Raw genomic sequence first — 19208 nt, forward strand, 5'->3', positions numbered from 1 at the left:
AGCACAGGAATCGCTTAAATCCAGGAGACAGAGGTTGGAAGGCTGCAGTGAGCCGAGATCGTACTCTGCACTCCAGCCTGGGCAACAGAGCAAGACTCTGTCTGAAAAAAAAAAAAGTATCCAATGTGGTGTTGAGAATCTAGTGGGCACTAGATAAATGGCAGCTGCTACTATCATTATTAATAATAGTTATACCTTATATACCATATCATCTAGAGTCTACATATTGATCACATTCTGTGCATTGTTAACATCATTTTTCTCTGACTAGACTGTAAGACTCCTAAGTGTGTATGTTGGGGGAATGTACATTATAGCATTTACAACCCAGACTGCACAAACCATAGCAGCAAACAAAAGAACTCAGGGAATTGTTGTTCAACTTAACATCCCAACAAGTTGGCTTCGACACAGGGTCCCTCCACCCCTTGCACAGTTTCTTGGACTAGATTCAAAGGAATAATACCGGCCAGCCTCCCACTCTGGAATCCAACCACATCAGTGAATTGTGTTTGAGCCCCAAGAGGAGCAGGTGGATCCTGAACAAAGCACAATGCTTCTCCGGACGCTTGGAATAAACATCCTCCCCCAAGAGAGGCTGTGGGCAAACATCACGGGAGAGTGGGCAGGAGGAAGACACAGCCTCACCATTTTGTTCATGAGAATCAGATTTACAAGCTCCTAACTACATCAGCTCACACATGTTTCTTTGCAAACATAATAAACCCATCTAACCTCTCTAGAGTAGCATTCTCAAACTTTGCAAAGACTCTTAACGTCAAGCATTGGGATGGGGATGGGGGTGGGGGAAGGATAGGTATTTTTTTAATGACCTTTAAGATATTTTCCAATGCTGAGATTATAGGATGAATCATCTCCCCCAACCCCTTTTAAAATCATTTTATCTATTTTTGTGTGAGTTTGACAATGCAGGTGAAAACTCTATTTTCATATAGGAACTGGAATAATGAAGGGACCTGTTTCAAGTCACCTAACTAGTGGAGGCAGTTAACCAAGGATGAGAAGTGAGATTGTTTCCAGATCGCAGGCTTTTTCCAGTAGACACACCATCTTCATCTGTAACTTACGTTTTCCACATGGAAACTGACCTTTAGTGGAGGCTGGAGGCAGCCTGCCTCAGATGAAGTCAATGTGAATAGGAGTAAAGTGAGCTAGCTGAGTAATTACAAACTCTGCAAATAAACAGATATGGTAGAAAAGATAGGTATTCTAAAGAACAAATTGGTGGACAAAGGACTTGACTAGACCTTTCCCCAAAGAAGATATACAAATGACCAATAAACACGTGAAAGAGGCTCGACATCACTAATCATCAGGGAAGTGTAAATCAAAACCGCCATGAGATGCCACCTCATACCCATTAGCACGGCTGCTATTTTAAAACCCAGAAAATAAGATGTGTTGATGAGGATGAGAAGAAATTGGAACCCTTGTACACTACTGGTGGGAATGTAAAATGGTCTGGTGATTCCTCAAAAATTCAAAAATAGAATTCCCATGTGGTCCAGCCATTTCACTTTTGGATATATCCCCAAAAGGACTCAAATCAGGGTGTCAAGGAGATATTTGTACGCTTATGTTAAAAGCAGTATTATTCACATTAGCCTAAAGGGGAAAAAGCCCAAGTGTTCATCAACGGATGAATGGAGAAACAAAACGAGGTTTATGCATGCAATGGAATATTATTCAGCCTGAAAAAGGAAGGAAATTCTGACAGGTGCTACAACATGGTTGGACCTTAAAGACATTATGCTGAGTGAAATCGGCCAGTCACGCAACAAGACGAACACTATGATTCTACTCATATGAGGTACCTAGAGTAGCCAAATTCATAGGAACAGAAAGTTGTCAGGGTCTGGGGAGAGCAGGGAGTTGTTTCATGGGTATACAGTTTCAGTTATGGAACAGGCAGAGAGTTCTAGAGATTGGTTGTACAATAATGTGAACGTGCTTACTACTACTCAATGGTACCCTTAAAAGTGGTTAAGGTGATGACTTAGGTTATGTATATTTTATCACAATTAAAAATATTTTGGTGGATTCCTCTGGACAAACGGGTATAGCATAAAAGTATCAAATAATCTTACATTTTGGAAACTATTTGGGGAACCACAACTACAAAAACTAAATTAAGCTGACACTGCTGCCAGAAGAATGAAAGTTAGACTTAGGAAGACACACACTGTTAATGAGGGTGCTGAGATATGGTAACAGGTGTTTGAAATGAGAGTGGTATCACCTTCCCTTCCCCTGTCTGCCTAGAGGTGATGGCTGGGGGCAAAAAAAGAGTGATTGGGATAGACATGTCTACAGAATGCACATACAGAAGACACACCTACAGAATTCACATAGGGTGAGCTAACATATTGGCACTCACTATGTATCAGTGCAGAACGAGTGTCTGGATAGCTAGACTCATGCACACATATTCCTGTTACGGGCATATATCAGATGCAGGAGAGTACCAACATACATCAAGGATGTGATATTCGGGGAAACCAAATCCTTCTTGCTCTTCACGAGAATATTACGTAGGGCCTGAGGCTCCCAACGTTAGAATCAATACCTTAAGGCCCTCTGACACCGAAAGTACAAATCCAACCTAAGGAAAATTAGGAGGCCCTGCAGCACTCGCAGCTTTTGAAACAGACTGTTTATCAGACAAACAGGGAGTAGGGCTGAAGGAAAGGGCATCTCGGACACAATCGGGAGCTGTGGCTAAACATTTTGGAACAGGATAGTTGGCTGAGGATAAATTACCTTGGAGAGCAGGAGAAGGCATTGCCACATAGGGGCTGAGGATGAGAAGAGAAGCCCTCAGGAAGAAAGGGGATCAACACTGGTGGAAAGACCAGGGAAACAAAAGCACTCATATGAGCTGCCACTGAGTTGCTTCATGAAGGGGCAGTGTGGATGGAAGTCTTCTTTAGCATAGGAACTGGAGGGGAGCTGCTCTCTTTTCACATCACCACTCACAGATCCTACCTGAATCTTAGAGGAACATGCAGAGACCTTCTCAGCCGTGGCACGAAGTAGGCCAGACAGCAAAGACCACAGCAGAGTTAAGAGGAATTACTTCTAAAAGAGCAGTAAGTTTCTGGCACTTTTCTCATACAGTGACCCAAGTTACATGTGAACTTTGAAGAGCAACAGAAAGGCAAATGCTCTGCAGTTAACTCTAAATTCCAGGCACAAAGAATTAGCATTCTGGCACATACCTGTGTGATACACAGCAAAACATATGCTCCACCAAGTCGATGGAGTTGCAGGGGGAAAGATCGTCATTCTCCTTGGCTACGATCAGCAAAGAACTTGACAATTTTTTTTCTAATGAGTTGAGTTGAAAATCAGCATCAGAAGCACACTGCATGTTACTTGTACATTGTATGTTCACGTTTAAGTTAACTAATTTGCAGACTGCATTTAGTTATTCCAGTATGCAAACTTATGTCATCACTATTTCGGTTGCTTTTAGATGTCCTAAGTTAAATTCTTTCAGGTATAATTTTTACAAATTTGTAAGTTAGAGAGACCCAATTGATGATTGTAGTAAAACTACCAAGTTCGAATGGAAATAATAAGTAATTTATGCCCTCTACAGACTGCGATCTCTCCAATCTATTCATGCCAACACATCACATACGTGATTCCCTTAAATGGATCCCCAACTTGTAAGAAAATGTTTTCTTCTGTAAGTAAATACCACTCTTTCCTTCACCTCGTCCTTCCTCCAGAGCCATGTTACTGTTAGGAAATTAGATTTACTGAAACAAAGCAAAGTCTGCCAGAATCATTTAAATTAACACAATGCCCTCTACATTCTTTCCAATGCAGTAAGACATGAAACTGAAACAAGAGGCATAACTACTAAACAGGAGGAGAAAAACAATATATTGTGGTAGATAACAAGATAGCTCACCTTAAAATTGAAAGGAATGAACTAAAAAATTCCTAGAATCAATAGGCAAATTCAAGAAACTGGCCAACCCAAAAATAATTATTCAAAACTCTATTAACTTTCTAACCTATCAGCGACAATCAATTTGAATATATAATGAGAGATCTATGTGACAAATAGGCCTATGAAATCCATCAAATCTAGAGAAAAAATAAAGCTAAAGAAACAAGATACTGAGAGAGGCAAAAGAAAACCAGAAAAAATGAAGAAATTTCAGAGTAGTTACAATTCAAATTTTAAAGCATTTTTTTTTTTGCATTTTTTTCTAAAAGAAAAAAAACTTCACACTTTTTACAGTGTAATAAAAAAAGATCTGCCTGACTGGATATTAAAAATACTATAGCAAAAACATACAATAATTTTGAAAATTTAAAATAGGCAAGAGTATAGACAAACTGAACAAATAAAATATGTCTGAAGAGTATGCCCTAAGACATATAAAAACTTAATATAAGCTAAAAGATACATCCCATGCAACAGAAGAGGGAGTCATTCAACAAATAATGTTAGGAAAAATGGTTACATGGAAAATGTAACATTACGGCAAAATAAATTCTATATGGATTAAAGAGTTACATGTAAATATTTAATAATAATAAATGAACTGACATTTTAGGTGATTAGTTTATATCTGGTGAGTGAGAGGGACTTTCTTAACCAAAAAGCAACTTAGATCTGACTCTCTCAGATTTAAAAGTACTATAGAGAAGGGAGAAATTTAAAAAGTACTATAGAGGAGTGGGAAAAAGTACTATAGAGGAGGGGAAAATAACAAAATTTATTAATAATTAAAACTGTTTTTGCCTTTTTTGCCCACCAGATGGGGCCTCTTACTTCCTAAACAGAAAGCTGGGTATTAAAAGCAGGTTGACCAAGCTAAACTCCCCAGACCCCTACTCAAATCCAGTGCAATCCAAGAAGGTTTAAGGGTGTTCAGAAGGGATTAAGGAAGGGGACAGGGGGCGGGAGGAAGAGGTTGGGTGGGGAGTTGACTTACACAGCTGGAGGTCTCATTTTGCTCCAGGCAGATGCCCTGAGTCAATTTCACTTCTTTGATGCCTGAACATTTGATTTCTGTCTGTATTAAAACAAAAAACAATAAGAAAAACAAAGTAAATAAGCCAGCATCTTTCCTCCTCATTTCTTTCCCAAGTGCTCTCTTAGGAAGTTTTAGGGAAAAGGAAATTTAAAATTTGTCAGGGGACTAGAGATTTCTAGTAGTCACACTCTCTTCCATTTCACCTCTATCCTCATTATCCTCATCAGATGACAAAACTTTTGTTATTAGCCTGGGCTTACTGGCAAGTTGCTATTTGCAATCTTGGTAAACATTGGCTTGGATGGTGTAGGAATGGGAGAGGGGAGGATATTTTCCCATTTGGGCTGTTTTCTCTCTAGTCAATCACACACTTGCAGAAAGGCCATACAGGCAAACAGGGATAATGGGGTGGACCAGCAGACGCTGGGGATACCTGGTTTTTCTCCTGGTCTCCAGGACTCTCCAGATTCCCATTTTGGCTCTTTTTTTTTTTTTGAAATGGAGTCTCGCCCAGGCTAGAGTTCAGTGGCGTGATCTCGACTCACTGCAACCTCCACCTCCCTGGTTCAAGCAATTCTCCTGCCTCAGCCTCCTGAGTAGCTGGGACTACAGGTGCATGACCACACCCAGCTAATTTTTGTATTTTTTGGTAGAGATGGCTATGTTGCGTCACCATGTTGCGCAGGCTGGTCTTGAACTGCTGACCTCAAGTGATCTGCCCACCTCAGCCTCCCAAAGTGTTGGGATTACAGGCATGAGCCACCACGCCTGGCCCTGGCTCCTTTAAAAACAGAAAGCAGACAGATCCCTCAGGCATATCTCCTGAGGCCCTCATATTTTCTGTCCTGTATGCTGAAAGCTGTTGACAGCCATAGGCCCTAAGGCTGAGAAAGCTAGGCTGAGCTCACCATCCCTGGTCTGCCCAGTTTCTGCCATTGCCAATGATCCCCTTTACTGCCTCTCTGTGCCTGGCACAGCCACCAAATTCTCTCATGTAGAGGAAATGTTATTTGTCCTAACCATTTTGGGAGAAGCAGCCCCAGCAAATGAGCAATAGTTTCCAAATATTCCCAAAGGAAATGGTGCCCTGGTCAAAGCCCCACCGATAGGTACTAGAAAGAATCAGAGGATTGGTTGGATCTCTGAGAATCTCGTTTACTCTCTACTCCCTAAAATGCAATACCTAAGCCTGGATGGGCCTTATTACCTAACTCTACCCCTTTCCTCCTCTTTCTGCTTCTCTCAACAATATTTAAACTGTGTATTTCCATGCTGATTCTGACATGACCCAAATCCCACTGGCAGGGATGAGGAGAGGTGTGAAGGGAAAGAGACAGCTTGCCTGCATACATATGAAGTGAGGGGCAATCTGCCATTTTTGGCCCAATTCACCCACCTTGATGATGCTTGGGATAGGAAAAGACGATGTATACAGTTCAGTGGGAGATGTTGCAAGGCTAGTGCTTGTGGTTGAAAGGTCTGAAACATTTCCAGGTGACAGGCTAGACTTTAAGGTTGTCTCTGGAGTTGAAATGTTGGCTGGGGTGGTGAACACTGTGGTGATTACGGAGGTCTGTGACTGGACAGAAGAGTTTGTGGTTCCATAAATTGAGGTGATCACAGAGGTAGATGTGAATTTGACTGTAGTTTCTGGAAGAGAACAAAACATGGGTGTGTATGTGTGCACGTGCTCATACATACACACAATCTTAGTTCATGATATGGGCATGCATTTCAACACAGAAAAGGGAGTTTGGAGAGTTAACAGTTACTTCGTGTCCCATCCCTGACCAAGCTCATTTCAAGCTGTTGGAACCAGAGCTAGAATCCAGAATGTATTAGAGGTGCCCTGAAACTGAAATAGATGCTGGTCTACCTTAGAGAAGCCAAAGACCCCCAGTTGGGACCAGTACCCACCTTCTTTCCTTTAGAAGAGATCGGAGATCTCTATGGAGTCATCTGATCCTTATTTTATCACTAAGCTGAACTCAGCATGAGAGAAGGGGTAAGGAGGCATTACTGATCGGGATCAGCTCCCAAGACATGGGCCTGAGAAAACTGTCACTGAGGAAGAATTATCTAGAATTTACTTCAGGGTGCCCTACGCATGATACTCAAGCCGTTAATACTAGAGACTTGTATAATTTCCTCTGAGGTGAGGGGAGCAGTCTGAAAACATCCTAAATGCTTTACCCAAACATCACCAGCACCTCTCAGGGATGTGACACAAATGCTCTTTTTACCTGTGATGTTTGTTGTGGCCTCATTGCCATGTTGAGACACAGGGTGTGGGCTGGTACTTCCGAGGGTACTAGGTATTGCAGTTTCTTGGTACGATACATTTGTAGAAACAGTTGAAAATGTTCCCGGGGTAGGTGACTTTGGGGTAACAGTACTGGTGGTGTTGGCACTCAGGAACCCAGAGGCTATAGGGAAACGAGGAAGAAGAATCAGAACCTAAAGATAACAGCCTTGTGATATCACCTGATGCAATTTCCTGACTTCTGGCAAAATCCGTCTAGAACATTCCCTGCTGTCCCTGACAATGGGGCAGCAACAAGAACATACTCCTGGACAGTGGACTAATTCCCCACTACCGGATTTGCCCTGAGGACATAGGGAAGGAAAGATTTATATGCATAAAAATGTCTCATTCAGTATTATTTATAGGAGGGAAATGTGAGCAACTAAATGAATTACAATAGGATAAGTGATATATGCACTTAATGTACCACAATCATTACATATCATATAAACAATCATTAGAAAGAAAAAATTATAAAAACTGTAGCAATGTGGAAATATGAGGTGGTGTTCATAGTATGTTTAGTTATATACTAAAGTATAAAATTACACCTGTGTAAATATTGCGAAGATCTAAAGTGTGCAAGAGGTCATGCTTCTTTTTCCTTTTCACTGTATCCTCTTTTTTGGTCACTCTCCATCCGGTATACTAACTCTTGGAATAATCACTAGACTCACACTGTCTCTATGCAATCCCCTTAAAAATCTATCCTTCTCAGGCTTCCCCATTCCCAAACTCCCTTCATCCTTTTGCTCATGGTATTCAAACCCATTTGCCTTTCCTTTTCTTGAGGAATTCAGCTTTTAGGATGCCCTGACCTAGAAATTCAGCTAATGAACCAGAGAACACAAGGTCTGGTTTCTCATCTATGTAGTGGGAAGGTAGACAAGCTTCGTTCTGGCTCTGCCAATAACTAACCATGTAATTTAGTGCATGCAGGTATCTCAGCTCTCTTACCTCTTAAATAAGGGTCTTTTCTGGCTACCTTACATGGATTGTTGGGAGAATCAATGAGATACCAAATGCTAAGTTATTATAGTATTATAGTATAATGTTTTGGATTTCATTTTTCTCTGAAGATCTTCATGAGTGTTCTTGCACATCTCTTCCATATATCTTGGGATACATCCTTTTTAAAAAAAAAAAAAAAAAGACAGGGTCTTGCTCTGTCACCACTGCACCCAGGCTGGAATGCAGTGGTGAGATCACAGTTCACTGTAACGTTAAGCTCCTGGTCCCAAGTGATCCTCCTGCCTTGGCCTCCCAAAGCTCTGGGATTACAGATGTGACTCACCATTCCCAGTCAGTATCATTAGACACAGGAAGGAGAAGTTTCTTGCCTGAACCCTATGCCTCAAAGAGCCCACACTCTGTCCTGCTTCCTGTGAGGACCAATCAGGATGTCCCCTCTTTTCTAGATCATACCGTGGGAACCAGAAGTCCTAACGTTTCTTGCTCAAATGGCACTTTGCTGACATCCACGATGGTCCTCTTCTCCCAGTCCATCCTGCTAAGGGGAACTGCAGCACAAGGGTGTGTACCTCCAAGGCCCAGTGGTGGCCAAATGATGACTGCTTGCAGGGAGAAGAGTTAGTGCTTAGTGCTTAAGCCTGTGGGTGGGGTGTCCCAGGCACACATGCAATTGCCCTGCAATGTGAGCCAGAGTCACAGGTAGAAAGTAGAGAAGGGAAGTGGGCTGGAGTCAGGAGCCATCTTTTCCTGCTCAGCTGCATTGTGGCACTGAATTCCAAGAATCTGAGCATCCCAAATTCAAACCTGGCCTTCCAAGTGGTCATGAAGATATGTTTGTCAAGGGAAGAAGATAGAAGATATTTTATCACTTAGTTGGCCTGACTTACAACCTTGAAATGTTTAGAAATACAGTATGTAGGCCTCTGTTATACTCTTGCCTTGGGCCTTGTAAATGTTAAGGGTGAACTTGTTATCCGGAGTTCACAAAGGCAGTTCCATCTTCAACAAAAAGCCCCGGAGGGTCCCAGGCCACCCTAAAGCTTGTCTCTAAATTTTCCTGATTGGGATCTAGATCTGTACTTTTTAGCAATTTCCAGGTAAACAGCAAGGTAGAATGACATCTCTTGTTTCCCTTATGATCAAGAAGGAAGTTAGACTTTTGGCTTCACAGCCATCAACCTGGGGCCAAGAATGCGTTTCCTAAAAGTGATGACAAGGGTTTCACTCTTTCATATCTGCTTCCTTCCGCAACCTGCTGCAAGTAGATTGCTATTAATGGTGAGTGCGGCAATCATGTCTTACTATTATGTGTCAGGCAAGCAGTGGGAAGAAGGAATATCACTATCTCTGTCTTAGAGATGAAGAACCTGAATGACCAAGGTGTCTCCCAAAGGGAAGGCCATAGTTCATGAAGGGAGGCAGCAATGGAACACTGAGGTGTGGCTAACTCTTGAGTAGATGCAGCAAGGAGGTTAGGCTGGGTCTAAACTGTCAAAAAATTGGAATTCATCCCCCATATCTCTGGAGAGAAAAGGATGAGCTCCCATCTGGCTTAAACAGGAGGTGGGTTGATCAAAATAAAATTGATTCAGAAGCCAATCCAGGTTTCTTTCTTGTTTAGATGGGACCCTCTCACCACTCTGACTTTAAGGTCAGATTCATCTGAATTCATCCAAGGGGGCAATATTCAGACACTGAATTAAAGGATCACCCTCTCAAGGCACCATTCCAAGACTCCTCTTCTTGCCTGCTCTCTTCCTCTTCTCCCCCAGCATACTGATTCCTGGGACCCTATCTGGTCCTCCCTGGCCCAGACATTTTCTCTCTCCAGAGGAAGCTGGACCTGACTGAGATGATGTCATGCTCTTGAACCCCCTCCCCCGAAGGGCCTCCTTCACCCAGACAAACACTTCTGAACTTTTCCAGATGTGAAGCAAGACCTGCTGCTAGTTCTGAGGACAGAGGTGCCTGTTCCAGAAGAGCAAAGCAACTCTGGACCCAAGCCAGCTACTGATCCACTGAGGCTGGCCTCCCAGCTGCAGCAGCCCCTCCACCCACCACCAGGCCGAGCACTGTGGAATGAGTAGCGGGATCCACCTGCAAATGAGAAAGGGACCCCAACTTCAGAGTCAGGGCTCTGAGCCCAGGGTGAGCAGAGCACCCTCTGAGACACCAGGGGGACAGGACAAGTGGGAGAGCAGAAAGTCAAAGCAAAGTGATTGGAAATGCCTGAGCTGGTGCGGAGCAAGGGGACGCCTTAGCCAGGGGCCTGGAGCCAATCCTGGCATAAACACTGCAGCACAGTAGGGTGAGTACATCCTTTAGGTTTACAGTCTCTAGAGCCCTGGAGGAACGACATTTATGAGAGTCAAGACTGACCACTGATCTCTTTTTATCCTGTCTTCCCACACACATCCATGGCATTAAACCATCAAATACTGACCTTTCTTTATCTGACCTTCTGACTTTCAACTCTGTAGGGGAGTAGCAGGAGTCTACCAGTCAGTGAGAGCTTGTCAGATCCTAAGAGACAGTTGATGAAACCTCCACTCCTTTTCATTCTAGATGGGAGGAACAGCCCCTGTCCACAAGCTTATAAGAATTATAGTACAATTTAAAGTTGAATAAAAAGCTCTCTTCTGTTGTTTACTTCTCAGTCCATCCTGATTAACTGTGCCTCCCTAGAGACTCCATTTGACCCTTAGTTACCCTATTTGATCTCAACTGGTGAACTTGGAGCAAGGGAGGAGACAAGGTCTCAAGAAATTAGTAAAATGAGGATTCTAAGAAGCCAAATAGATGTCACAAAATTCATGTAGTAAAAGTCATGCACTGAACTTTCAGGTACTTCTTCAGAGGCAATCACTCTTGTTTTACACATAATTCTAATAACCCTGGTTATCTGATATCCTAGCTAAAGTTGGAACGTAGGAAGAGCCTATTAGAAGCAAATAAAAAGGAGAAGCAACAGCTAAAAACTAAGAAACAGATATAAGTGAAAAGCAGACATAAGTATGAAAACTCACACCAGTTTTCCAGAGTCATTTATGGTAGAAGTGAATAGGTTAGATATCTATACCTTAATAAGCATTAATGATGTCACTGAGTTGCAACATAGCCATGACATTTTCATGATACATCTGAGTCATATAGTCCTTTTTGGGGGGTATTCTAAGAAAGCAAAGACATGTGCAATACATTTTGAAAATATTTCTACCTGCCACTTGTAAATGGAAGATTCTTTTGTTGTTTAAAGTGAGTTTGCAAATCCTCAGCGATCCAGAAAGCTCTGCTACCTAAATAACTAAATCCCCATACTTTAAGAGACTGAATTTTCCTATAGTTGGTCTTGCTTTTCACAGTCCTCCTTAGTTTTTTCCTGGTGCTGTTTCCTGATCTCCTAGCCTGCCAGTCTTATTTTGCCCATGCTTTCATATTCTGGCACCTGGATCAAGAGGAGTATCTTGAAGGAGTTCCTGGGAATCTTAATCCATAGAGTTACAGAACCAGGATGAAGGGACATGCCAGCCTCTGCTGGGAAGTAGGCCATTGGGAACCACAGACTGTATTGCCAGGAAGGCAGTATAGCCCAGAGACAAAGAGCTGAGGCTCTGCAGCCAGACAGGTCACATTGAAAGGCTTCTTTACCATGTTTTAACTGTGGTTTGGGAAGTTACTTCAACTCTGTAAACCTCACCTGTAAAACAGAGATAAAAGTAGTCCCTGTGTCTTAGCTGTTTGAGGAACAAAGGAGCTAAGAAGTGGAAGCAGTTATCCTGTCTGGTAAAAGCTTAAGAAATAGTGGATATCTTTTGTTTCAGGCCCCTTCCTTCTGCTTCTCAGAGGGCATGAGATACTTATTTCTGTGACTCATCTGCCACAAAATCATATACGTTGCTTCCTCAGAATAGGTCTAACTGTCACCTCAGTCAGAATATAAATTTCTAAAGTGCTGGAACCATTCTTATTCTTACGTGTTTTACTCTTGGTGCTTAGCACAATCCTTGGAGTTTAGGAAAAGCAATAGGATTGAAGGACAACTATGGCAGGTGTGTTCCTACCAGCTACCTCTAGTCATAGCAGTCTTGTTCTCATGTTATATTTTAAGGGGGAATTAATTAAACTGGGGACTGTTCATGTGAAGATAACCTGGATTAGGAGAGGTCTAGAAACCAAATCATGTTGTTGAGGGTCTAGTGTTATTTCCTCTAGATGAGGGGTTGGCAAACTATAGCCAGTGAACCTAACTTGACCCACGGGCTGTGTTTGTATGTTCAGTCAGTAAAGAATGGCTTTTACATTTCTTTCTTTCTTTCTTTTTTTCTTGAGACAGTCTCACTCTGTCGCCTAGGCTGGAGTGCAGTGGCGTGATCTTGGCTGGCTGCAACCACTGCCTCCCAGGTTCAAGACATTCTCCTGCCTCAGCCTCCCAAGTAGCTGGGATTACAGGGGTGCACCACCATGCCCAGCTAATTTTTGTATTTTTAGTAGAGACGGCGTTTAGCCATGTTGGCCAGGCTGGTCTCAAACTCCTGACCTCAGGTGATCTGCCTGCCTCGGCCTCCCAAAGTGCTGGGGTTACAGGTGTCAGCCACCATGCATGGCCGGCTTTTACATTTCTAAAAGTGTCATAAGATAAGACAAAGTAGAACATCCATTGGAAACCACATATGGCCCCTAAAGTCTACAATATTTACTCTTTGTGGCCCTTTATAGAAAAAGTTTGCTGATCCCTGATATGGAAAAGAAGAATTTGGAGATGAAGAATAAATAACTTTCTTTAAGATTCATGTTATTTATACTGGTTGAGCACCCCTAATCTGAAAATCAGAAATTCTAAAATATTCCAAAATACGAAACTTTTTGAGTGCCAACATGATGCCACAAGTGGAAAATTCCACACCTGACCTCATGTGACAGGTCACAGTCAAAACACAGTCAAAACTTTGTTTCATGCACAAGTGTATTAAAAATATTGTCTAAAATTATCTTCAGGCTATGTATATAAGGTATATAAGAAACACAAATTTCATGTTTAGACTTGGGTCCCATTCCTAAGACATCTCATTATGTTTACACAGATATTCCAAAATCTGAAAAAATCTGAAATTTGAAATACTTCTGGTTGTAAGCATTTTGGAGAAGGGATATATTCATTCCGTATATTCATTCTCATTTTTCTGCAGTGCCAGTGATGGGCAAAGGATCTTGTTCAGTGCTGTGGAGAGTACAAAATGAGAGCTGGATCTCTTTCCTCCATTAGGTGTTAGTGTCATGGTCATTTAAATCAATCCCTCAAGGAGTTTATAATCTAGTGGGGCCCACTAGAAACGTCTTCAGGTATTGTCATGAAGGACCAGATTAAATCTGTGCCAGCCCAAAGAATAGAATTAGAAGTAATGATTAGAAGTTATGGGAAGGCCAATTGCACTGCAATCCAAGGAAAAAGCTTAAAATGATGTAGCTATTTATAAGAATGAAATAAGCCACATTGGGAGATAAGTGATCCATTCATGCTTCTTGCAAACACTCAGGAGGCATCCATGTTAAGGGACTGTCCAACTCTGAGGCCTACCATGAATTTGAGTCATCCTAGACTAGAACAAAGGACTGAGCAGATGCCTTCTTAGGCTTCAAAGGCTAAGCTGAGGTGTGAGTATATATAAACCAAGGGTCTGTGGCCTGAGGGTTCCCAGTGTACCGAGATTTCTGTTTTATATTCAAATAGCATGTCTTGGTCGGGCGCCGTGCCTCATGCCTGTAATCCCAACATTTTGGGAGGCCGAGGTGGATGGATCACTTGAAGTCGAGAGTTCGAGACCAGCCTGACCAACACGGAGAAAGCCCATCTCTACTAAAAATACAAAATTAGCTGGCATGGTGATGCTGCCTATAATCCCAGCTACTCAGGAGGCTAAGGAAGGAGAATGGCTTGAACCTGGGAGGCAGAGGCTGTGGTGATCCGAGATCACACCATTGTACTCCAGTCTGAGCAACAAAAGAGAAACTCCGTCTCAAATAAATAAATAAAATAGCATGTCTTGGACCCCATCCACTTACTGTGGAAGCCTGATTATTTTGAAGATTCTCTGGGCACCTACATTTCTCCCTGTCACCTCTTCCTCCATTTTACCAGCACCACAGACTCCTGGGTTGTGGCTCCATGGCTCAATGGCTCCCTGTCTGGACTAGTATACCACTTCATCATAAGCTAGCCAAGCACTCTACTTTACTCTCCCCAGAGAGTCACTAACTCAAGGCTAGTGTGTGTAGCCAATATTTACTGAATGGTTGAGGGCATGGAATGAGATTACAGGGCAGCCCAGGGGAGACAATGGCATAACCTTGAAACATTAGACATTACTGTGCTAATGAAGCCATATATTAAAAAAAAAATTTTTCCTCCCAGGTCTTCTCCATCCTCCACCCATCAATATCCTGCTATGACTCCAGGCACCTCTCTGCCCTTTATATGCTCTTCCTGGGCTCTGGAGTCCTTTCAGTTTTGTGTCTCTTGGGCCCACCCAAACACAAGGCTTCACTTTATTTTATCGTGCTAAGCAGTTCAGCCTCCTGCCTGCCTTTGCTCATCCAGGATTATCTAGGGTTCTAGGCTTTGTCACCCAAAGACCCCTGAAGACATTTTCTTAAATCAGCTGCCGAGAGATGCCACTCCTGTCTAAGAAGTATCAGTTTTGATTTCATTTTTCCAAATCAGGAAGAAGCCTACTTCCCAATTAAGCCCAAAAGCCTTTTCCATTGCATCTGAAGGAAGTGACTCATTTCCTGATGGGCTCCAAGAGCACAGGTACTAGGAAGTACACCTTTGTATGCATCCCTATTTGTTTGTCTCTCCATCTTTCCAACATGCATGCATCTTTCTCCTTAGCACAAAGTCCAGCTCTGGGACTAAAACTCATAAATAATATGTTTTCATTTATTAGCTAAGGAGGGAAGTGAATGTTCTCATTAGAGAAGTCAAAGCCCAGAAAAATATGGAATTCTCGCAGCCCTGGCGACTGTGAGAATTTTCTTTTGGAGGGTGGTGTTGTGTTCTTTTTCCATACCTTCTCAGTTTTAGTTCTCCACACTGCAAGCCATTTAGTTAGATCAACCAAAGTCAATGAGAGAGGGAGGCCCAAGTACCCTGAGGGTGGAGTTGGGTAACAATCCAGCCCAGAAAGTAAACCCACGCCCTCCAGTTCAGGGTCTAAAGGAAATCAGGCAATGAGACCAACCGTAAGAAGTGGAATTTGTTCCTCATTTTTATTTGTTTTTGTAGGACTCTGCAGCTGAGTTTATCTGCTGCAGTTTGGCACTTCTTGCCCTGAGCTTTTTGAGACAAAGATTGCGAAGGAAGGAGACAAGAGGACAAGGGAATGAGGAGGTCCAGGAGGTGGAGCCAAAGGGATAAGAAAAAGAGGCCCCAGGCCCCTGCATGTTTTATCAGCCAAACAGGAATGCTGCTGAAGACGTGCATCTGCAAAGGTGGTGCCAGCTGGGTTGGGTCTACAAGTGGGGAGCACTGGGGACCACTGAATTAGTCAGAGGTCCCCAAGGCTGCTCCTCCTCGGTCGCCATATGGCAGAGATTCAAAGGGTGGAGTCCTCTCCCCTCTGGAAAATAGCTGATAAAATTCTTTTCCCTTTTATTTTTCCCCTCTTACATGTAGCCCTAGACAGGATATGGGTGTGGGGGTCAGCAGGCACGAAGGACTCAAAGGAAGAAGAGGAATGCGATGGGGAGGGCCTGGGGGTGTTGTCAGAGTGAGAAGAGGGACAGGCCTTGGAAAGCTTGGAGGAAATAGATACCCTGAGCCTGACAAAGGGGTTCCCTAATTACCTGAAAGGCTTCCTGTTCCAGCCAGTTCTCTGTCAGTGCTGCCTGGTGGCCCCTGAGTCCCCCACCCTGATTCTGCTCTGTGATCTACCCCACTTCCAACAAAGACAGCCCACTTCTGGTTAGTTGCAGTGCCTGTGCCCATGCCACCTTCTCAAAGGGACAGAAAAAAGAACTTTCCACAACAAGCTATTTGTTGGGGTAAATGATGAGAAAACAAACCACAGAAATCCCCTCCACCCTAAATTTTACAATAATAATAGCATTTCTGCAACAGCCCTATGGTAGCACTTCAAGGTACACTCAGTTATCTCATTTATCCCACAATGTATCCCAGGACAGAAAATGACTCCTAGTATTAACAAAACAAAACAAACCCAAGCAAAAACCCTAGAAAACTCTTGGGAAAGGCATAAAACTACAATTGGCTCAAATAGTCTGGCAAGGCTGGGAATGGGGCCTTGTGCCCCATCCCTCCCCACCCAAAGCTGGGATATAGAATTCTCAGAATATCAGTCCAAAGTTTTGCAGAGGTTGTGTTGCTTCCCGAACCCCAAGCTCGGCAGGCCAAGGCGAGACTGACACCCACCAGCTGAGGAAATAAGAAAAGGGTGGACCTCATCCGGCTGAGGACCAGGTCATCATGAGCTGTGTAGCCAAAGGAGAATGGAGCATCTGATTGGAATCTGCACCACTGGCCAACTCACCCCTATTTTTTTGTTTTTGTTTTGAGATGGAGTCTCGCTCTGTCTCCCACGCTGGAGTGCAGTGCCAGGATCTTGGCTCGCTGCAACCTCCACCTCCTGGGTTCAAGGGATTCTCCTGCCTCAGCCTCCTGAGTAGCTGGGACTATAGGTGTGCGCCACCATGCCCAGCTAATTTTTGTATTTTTAGTAGAGATGGGGTTTCACCATGTTGGCCAGGATGGTCTCAATCTCTTGGCCTCATGATCCACCCGCCTCGGCATCCCCAAGTGTTGGGATTACAGGCATGAGCCACTGCGCCCAGCCAACTCACCCCTGTTATGAGGGCCTAGTCTAGCACCCACTCTAGGGTTTTGAAACCTCAGTGATAGCTTTTCCTTGCTCTGAAGCACATGTCCAGGACTGCCAAACAGGGCAAGCCAAAACTTCACTCAGAGCTTCCTCCAGCCCAGGGGCAGCTCTCCCCAGCTGGGTGGACCCGAAGGGGGACAACAGAGGAGACTGGAAGCAAAGAGGTCTAGTCCAGGTCACTCTGCAGGGCCATAGTGGGTGGCCTTTAGGATGTAGTGAGAGTGCAGAATTGGGAGCCCTAGAGTGCTGTAAGCAAAAGGGAGAGCAATGTACAAAGCTTCAAAAGTTTCAAACCTTCCAAGTGCAAAGAGATGAGGTGGAGAATGTCATTCCCCAAGGAAATTAAGGAAATTAATCCAGTATAAATATTTATACTCGAAGCCTTTTTCCCCCCCCCCAAAGTGAGAGCAAGACCTTAAGAGTAAGGGTATGTGTAGGTGAGTGGGGGTGAGTGCTCTAACCCATCTACTAGCTTCAGAACTTGGAGCAGGGGCAGAGGAAGAAAACTCCAAAAGGTAACAAGTTTTGAGTTTGTGCAAGGGTGACTGTTTTTGGTAAGGCGAGCGAGGCTGGGTGCAGAGCAAATTCTGTCTATCCCTACCTCCGCGGTGGGGTTGCTGAAGCGGGAATTGAAACTCAGCTTCCTAATCTTAAATGCAAGGTTTTTGTTTGGTTGGTTGGTTTTGTTTTTCCTTTTCACGGACTGTTCATTCCGAACTCCCCTGGCCTGGGACCTGGAGCCTCATCCCTGATTCGCTTCCCTCGAATTCCTTCATGTCCACTTCTGGCTCTCCCAGTCCCGGTGCAAGTTGGGCACCCCGGCCCCTTCCCATCTATCAGCTCCGAATCTATACTTTCCGAATCAACCAAGAGCCACAAAACTTTTCCTTCTTCTCTCCTCCCCAGTCTCCCGGTTCTGGCTGCAACTTCGCACTCCACACCTCTGGCAACCAGAAGAGACCCTGGCATCTCCAAAGCACTTTATCTCAGTCGAAGAGCCAGTCGTGCTGACCGATTCGCACCTCGGCTAACGCACACCCGCGGGGTGGTGGCCTTCCCTTCCCCTCCCACCCCCGTCGGCTCCCAGTTGAGGCGCTGGCCCCAGGGGAAGCCGCAGTGGGCGGCAGTGCAGGGATTGGGCAGGGGTCACTTCTCTTAGTGAGACTCTGCTCTGTCGTTCAGCTTCCCAGAGAGACTCGACCCTCCCCGCGGCGAAGCCAAGCGGCCGCGGCGCGCGGGCAGTACTCACGCAGCAAACTCAGCAAGCAAAGCGCGGTCCAGCCCCGCGGCATCCCGGGCCCCGCACGCGCTCCCCTGCGGACCAGCATCCTTCCCGCGCCGCTCCTAGAGAGACGCACGGAGTGGAAGACACTACTCGGCTTGGCCAGGACGCGCTCTTCCCGCCCCCTCCGCCCGGGAGAGGGGTGGGGGATTCTTGCTTTTTCCCTCTCTTCTCCCCTCCCTCTTTAGTCTTGGCAAGGCAGCGCCTCTCCTTGGCCGCTACTAACTTGAGCTCCCCTGGTTGGTCCCAAAGGCGGAGGGCGTTAGGAGGGAGGCTGGGTTGCCGCCGTCGAGGCCAAAAAAGGTGGAGGTTTGTTCGGGCTCCAGACGCCTCTTTCAGCTTTCTGGAGAGGCCCCATCCCACTTCTTCAAGCTCCGCTTCCACTTAACTTTTAACCCCTTTGTGGCAGTCTTGGTGGTGGCCAGGGCAGGGGCAAGTTTCCTCCAATTTTTTTTTCCTTTATTTTTCTTTCCTTTATTTTTAAGTTGTAAGCTAGTAACAATCTTGCAAAAGGAATCTACTGTAAGGACGTCAGTTTAGAAGTGTGAGCATTTCGTTAATTGGGTAAAACTTAACCACAATGTGACACATTTAGTGATAGCCTCACAAGATCCTGTGCTGTGTTGTGAGTGAAGCATCAGGAGTGAGCAGGTATACGTGACTGTAAGTATTCATTTTAGCTGTCCAAACCATTCTTGGAGATCCTTCCTTCCTTCCTTCCTTCCTCCCTTCCTCCC

At 44.3% G+C, this 19208-nt stretch overlaps 1 protein-coding gene across 1 annotated transcript in view; it reads right to left on the bottom strand.

Moving 5' to 3' along the window:
- The window catches only part of CD34 (CD34 molecule), a 24197-nt gene extending 5358 nt beyond the window's left edge, over window positions 1-18839 (bottom strand). The window contains exons 1-4 of the mRNA XM_011937950.1: window positions 18439-18839; window positions 7262-7444; window positions 6415-6668; window positions 4977-5057 (exon numbers count right to left, since the gene is read on the bottom strand). Coding sequence (XP_011793340.1) covers window positions 4977-5057; window positions 6415-6668; window positions 7262-7444; window positions 18439-18517 — 597 coding nt within the window. The 5' untranslated portion in view covers window positions 18518-18839. The remainder of the gene's footprint in view (window positions 1-4976; window positions 5058-6414; window positions 6669-7261; window positions 7445-18438) is intronic.
- Window positions 18840-19208: the final 369 nt, after the last annotated feature.

This window comes from Colobus angolensis, unplaced genomic scaffold, assembly GCF_000951035.1.
Source record: "Colobus angolensis palliatus isolate OR3802 unplaced genomic scaffold, Cang.pa_1.0 Scaffold100, whole genome shotgun sequence".
NCBI classification, from domain to species: domain Eukaryota; kingdom Metazoa; phylum Chordata; class Mammalia; order Primates; family Cercopithecidae; genus Colobus; species Colobus angolensis.